The following is a 6,000-nucleotide window of genomic DNA, read 5'->3' on the forward strand; positions in this document are numbered from 1 at the left end:
GCAAATGAAAATTGTTATTGAAATACATTTAGAAGAAAATTTTCCTCCATTTCATGTTTTTTTTTTCTTTTTAACATATTAACTAGTTCTGGAAAAAAAGAATTTATCTCTCTCTCTCTCTCTCTCTCTCTCTCTCTCATTATACTCTCTCTCTCTCTCTCTCTCTCTCATTATATATATATATATTTATATATATATATATATAATGTGTGTGTGTGTGTGTTTTTTTCCTTCCTCAGAGTTGTAGAAAATGGAGAAAAAAACCGAATGACCTATCAGAGTGTAGCAATTGTTTTTGGTCCTACTCTGTTAAAACCTGAGAAAGAGACTGGTAACATAGCAGTTCATACAGTATACCAAAATCAGATTGTGGAATTAATTCTTCTGGAACTGAACTCCATCTTCGGGCGCTGAATATTATTGGAGATGGAACCAGAGTGAAATTGGAGTCAGAATCCATCAGTTTGCAAATCTTTGTACATGATGTATTATGTTTGTGGACCAAGCCAACAGCTCAATGATTTTGCACTTTTTTTGGAGAGTGGGGGGAAGAAGGACGGCTGGGAGGAGGGTCAAAATGTGTCTAGGCCCCCATGTTGCTGTTATTGCAAGTTGACATTTTTAATTATTTGATTTTATTTCATTGAATATTTTGGAGTTCTATACTCTAAACATTTAAAATTTACAATTCTAGCATAGGCATATACACTGGATTTCTTGGAGAGAAAACTAAGATTAAGGTTGATCTCAGACTGCGTGGTCTGGATTTGTTTTTCCTCATTTTTAGGCTCATCACTTGATAGGATAATATCCTCTATTGGTTACTTTGAGAATTCTTTCAGGGCATTTTGAGCAAAACAAAATGAATCCGTTTTTGAAACCTATGTATTCCCTTTCCAGGATTTCTGCATGCAGTGGCCAACTGTCAGTCTTATGCCAGTGCTCACAGTGGTCAATGTAGTTTACAATTCCCCAGATATAATCCTTTGATTAAGGCTTGCTGTCTTTTACTCTGCTGCACAGCATCCAAACTGGATGTCTTAGCTGCTTGATAGAGCAGCACGCTAATAGTACTTCAGACACTGAACTCATAAGGATATCCATCAAAGGGTATTCTCTGTGACATACTGGAGTTTTCTCTAACATAAGTCAAAGGTATTTTCTGGCCTACCTTGTATGTTACTCTGTATTACAGCTAATAATCCTAATTAAATGCTGACTTTATCTACTGCCATACTGAGTTCTTGATATGACCCTGTGGTAGTGAACTTATTTGATTGTAAATATAAGCTAAAGACCTAATGACCTTCAGCTTATGTATATAATTGTGTTGTATAGTCTCAAAGTACATTCTAGTCATACATTTCTAATCATGGTTATATTAGCTATAAGTAAACCTTCCAGTGAATATTAGGTTTCCTCCAAGAAACAGGCTATTATTTGGAAAAGCTAACTGTGTGCACTTTTAGATTATAATTACATTTGCAGGCAAATCACTGTAATGCAAATGGTACTGGAAAAATACTGAATAGGCTTGCTAAATGGTTAATGCACTACATGAGGAGCCTTTTAGGTTATTTAATATGTACAGAATACATTGGGAAAATGTATTACAGAATTCTAACTCTACAGTAGTGGAAACCCATGTGTAAATTGGCTGGTTGTCGAATGGAAAATGAGATTGCTAACTTGGAGAATTTCTTTTTACATTACTAATGTAGATTGACTTGTATAATAAGACAGGTTTGGAAGATTTTGTGAACAGGGAGCGTGGTCTGCTGAAGATTTTTTTTTTTTAAATGTATTTTTCTAGACTAACTGCTATATATGAGATGTCTAATCTGAATAAAGAAAACTATAAGAGACCTAGAAATTTTTTTCCATCAGAGATTTGCATGAATTTTATTTGTTGAACTTGCAAGCATGCTTTATACCTCAATTTTCTGTTTTTATATCAGTTGAAACTGGTATTTCCTGTGGTAAATATCACTTTCCCCCATTTCATACCTTACCTGTTTTTAACATTCTAACGTTTTGAACTAGTTTGATTTATCAACAGATATGTTGTATTCATTTATTGGATGGTTTCTGTGGAGGGAGAATAATTTTTGGTATAATGTTCCTAAAAAATTTCCACCTGTGTTTAAATGGTAAAAATAATGTGTTTGCCGTTGTGGAATTGGTTACACAAGCCAAATGATTTCCTAGCTATCAGGTAACTGATTGTTCAAAGGAAAAGGGAAGAAAAACAAATCATAGCCTTCCTATTGGCAAAAATCGTATTTAATAGCACAATGTGCTTTAGGACTCCATAGCAGTTTCAAACTAGAAAAACAATGTGAGACTTAAAGTTTTTTTTCCCTCTCTCTGCAGCTGTAGAAATACTACAGAGAGATCAAAAGGTACAATTGTCCTGTGATTCTTGTTTGTGTATGTATGTTTTGTCTTGGTGTTCATTGTTGCCTAGTTAATCTATTTTATTGTAATATTGTATGTATAATGAATTGTCTTCTCTGTTTAATCGTTTGTGAATTAAAAATTGCCAGTGTCACTTTCATTGGTAAACCACCAAACTAGTAATGTCTTCTGACCAAGAGGGTTTCATTTATAGTAGAAAACATATGAAAAGCTAAAATCTATTATCAGTAGAATTTCCATTTATAATCTTTTAAAAAGTGTCAACAGAAATCTAAAATTAGTCTCACATTTTCTAAAGTAACACACACATTAAAAAAAAAACAAAAAGAAACACCAGACAGGAAAAGAAAGATGGTTTTAAATGTATTACCAGGGAAGAAAATGTCTTTCCTCTAAAGTATTACATATACCAAAGGGATTTAATAACTTTTTACCTAATAGTATTAATCATTTAATAACATTAATACCTCAGTGGTTCTTAGGAAAAGAACAAAACTGGAATTTTTTAAGATAATCAGGTAATTTATATTTAAATCTATTGATATAGTTACTAAGCACAAGTGTTGTAAGATACATGCCTGAGGACCTATTTTTTTATCTCTTTAAAATATATATATTTAGGGCCTCAGAAATTACAATTGAAATTTTGAAAATTTAGTTAATAATGAGCCTTTATTTAAATAAGTAAGCATTTTCTGTCCAATGATGATTGGTTCTGCAGATTCCTATAGACTTTATTGAGATGGTGTGGAGGGATGGAGGGAGTGAGTGGGGATTTTAAGAGAAATCCCAGTTTCTTTAAACTGTAGCTTCAAATTGTCCAGATTCAAGTACTAGTTTTTATAGAGAACTGGAAAAGAGAAGAAAATTAATTTTATGGGTACAGTAGTCTCCTGAACTCTAGTCCCCAATTCTATTCTAATAAAATCTACTTTTATAAAAGATAAAAGATATAAGAGTAGTTTTTGATAGAGTTGGCTTGTATATAAATTGCCCAAATATTAACTTTAAGGGGGATGGGGAATCATTTTTTTCTTTCTCCCACATTTATTCTAGCCTAATATAATTCAGTTCTTTTACATAAAACTTTAGTTGGAAATCAAAAAGAAACTACCTCCTCAAACTTAGCAGCAGCCTATTGGAACAAGCAATAAACTGCAGCCAAGCAGAGTCCCACCCAGGGCTCTGGAGCAGGGGGAGGTGTAGAATGCCTAATGAGGCATTGTGTGACCAGCAAAGCTTTAGCAGTTCTCCTCAAGAATCTCAATTAGCCTTTACAACTGCAGTTTTGTGGGCCAGCCATGGCTACAGCTTATATTTGGCCAGATTGAGCCATTACAAATTAGCTGCATGTGAATATGAAGTTTTAAATGAACTTGTTCACTAGGGAAACACCCCATCCTCCTCCCCCCAGCACTTTCCTAGTCCTCTCATCAACAAAGTACTTGTAGAACAAGATAACTCTTCAGTAAATCACTGCAACAATCATTTAGGGTAAGTCTGGCCCCTCCTGCACCACCTCTTCCTTCCCTGTGCTTTATTTTTCTTCCTCTTAGAGTCAGTCTTTCAGAAACAGCTCTTGGTGGGAAATATTTTAACCTATTTATGTTGATGACCAACGCTTTTAGGCAACTCTGACAGCTTTGGTATAGCAAGGATTGATTTGTTTGTCCTGAACTCTATGACTGTGAGTTCTTTGGGCAAAATCAATAGTATCTTATTCTTTAGTATTGGAGACAAACAGAGCCTTGGAGAGATAGAGGATATAAGCCCTGGTATCGATAGTTTGGCATTTTTAGAACTGCCATTTGAGAGAGCACTGACCAGATTCTTAATCTCCCAGTCATCCTAATTTTCCTCGCCCTACTTAAACAATTACCAAATCTCATTTCTGCCCCCAAAACATCTCTTTTAATCCTTCTCTATTCATAGGGCCACCCTCAAGGGTTAGGCTCCCATCTCCTGGACTATTAAGTCTCTTATTTGTTATCTCCAATCTAGTCACACAGTTTTTAAGATAATACACCTAATATCCGGGTCACTTTGTGCTGCTCCCCTACTCCAAAAATTCCCTTTTCAGTCAAAAGACAAATCCCTGGCCTTTAAAAACCTGCCTCTAGCCTTCCTCTCTTTCATGAACTCCACAGTGCACCCAAACTAGTCTTCTCATTCTTCAAGCTTGACCTTCTATGTCACCTCCACTCCTTTTCCCAGCTTGTCCTGTGTAGATACTGTCTCCTCGCCTTCATTTAATCCACAGTTTCTTTAAAACCTGAAATAGCATTTTCTATGTAAGGCCTTCCTTATCCCTCCCAACTGCTAGTGCGTGCTGTCCAAGTTAATTATACTCTTATTTTTTTAACATGTTTTTTTGAACATATTCTCTCCCCTTTTAGAATATAAACTTCTTAAAGGTAGAGACATTTCTTTTCACTGTTCCCATTGTTCATCATTTTATAAGAAGGTAAATGATGAAGACTTACCATTCCTTCTTTGCTGTTATAGCAGTAATAAGGGTGGTGTTGAGAAAAGGAAGGGGAAATCCAGCGTAAGTCAAATGACATGAGGAAGTTATAGCATATAAAAAGCTGGAAGAGACCTTAAAGAGACTAACTTTGTTCTATTACAGGTGAAAAACAGCTTAAGAGAGGAAGCAAGTTGCCTACAGTCTTAACTTAGGTAGCTGTGATCAGAGAAAGGAGGGAATGCTACCAGGAAGAAAAGTTTAGATTCAGGACGACTGCTATTACCCATTGCATTTTATATATATATATATATATATTATATATATATATATTTTATTTAATAGCCTTTTATTTACAGGTTATATGCATTGGTAACTTTACAGCATTAACAATTGCCAAACCTCTTGTTCCAATTTTTCACCTCTTACCCCCCACCCCCTCCCCTAGATGGCAGGATGACCAGTAGATGTTAAATACATTAATTATAAATTAGATACACAATAAGTATACATGACCAAACCGTTATTTTGCTGTACAAAAAGAATCAGACTCTGAAATATTGTACAGTTAGCTTGTGAAGGAAATCAAAAATGCAGGTGGGCATAAATATAGGGATTGGGAATTCAATGTAATGGTTTTTAGTCATCTCCCAGAGTTCTTTCTCTGGGCGTAGCTGGTTCAGTTCATTACTGCTCCATTGGAAATGATTTGGTTGATCTCGCTGCTGAGGATGGCCAGGTCCATCAGAACTGGTCATCATATAGTATTGTTGTTGAAGTATATATTGATCTCCTGGTCCTGCTCATTTCACTCAGCATCAGTTCGTGTAAGTCTCTCCAGGCCTTTCTGAAATCATCCTGTTGTTCATTTCTTACAGAACAGTAATATTCCATAATATTCATATACCACAATTTATTCAGCCATTCTCCAACTGATGGACATCCATTCAGTTTCCAGTTTCTAGCCACTACAAAGAGGGCTGCCACAAACATTCGTGCACATACAGGTCCCTTTCCCTTCTTTATAATCTTTTACCCATTGCATTTTTGTGGTGCCTACTTTTAAAAGCTTTGATACTTTTATCTTCATTCTGCTTTAAGTCTTACATATACCCTAA

The 6,000-nt window shown here is 35.2% G+C and overlaps 1 protein-coding gene across 8 annotated transcripts in view; it reads left to right on the forward strand.

Annotated features, from left to right (window-relative positions):
- ARHGAP12 (Rho GTPase activating protein 12) overlaps positions 1-2,751 on the forward strand; it is a 121,430-nt gene extending 118,679 nt beyond the window's left edge. For all 8 annotated transcript variants that reach the window (XM_031939744.1, XM_031939746.1, XM_031939745.1 and 5 more), the window contains one exon: positions 240-2,751. In XM_031939744.1, coding sequence (XP_031795604.1) covers positions 240-414 — 175 coding nt within the window. In that variant the 3' untranslated portion in view covers positions 415-2,751. The remainder of the gene's footprint in view (positions 1-239) is intronic.
- The last annotated feature ends 3,249 nt before the right edge of the window (positions 2,752-6,000 follow it).

Source organism: Sarcophilus harrisii, chromosome 5, assembly GCF_902635505.1.
Source record: "Sarcophilus harrisii chromosome 5, mSarHar1.11, whole genome shotgun sequence".
Lineage (NCBI taxonomy): Eukaryota > Metazoa > Chordata > Mammalia > Dasyuromorphia > Dasyuridae > Sarcophilus > Sarcophilus harrisii.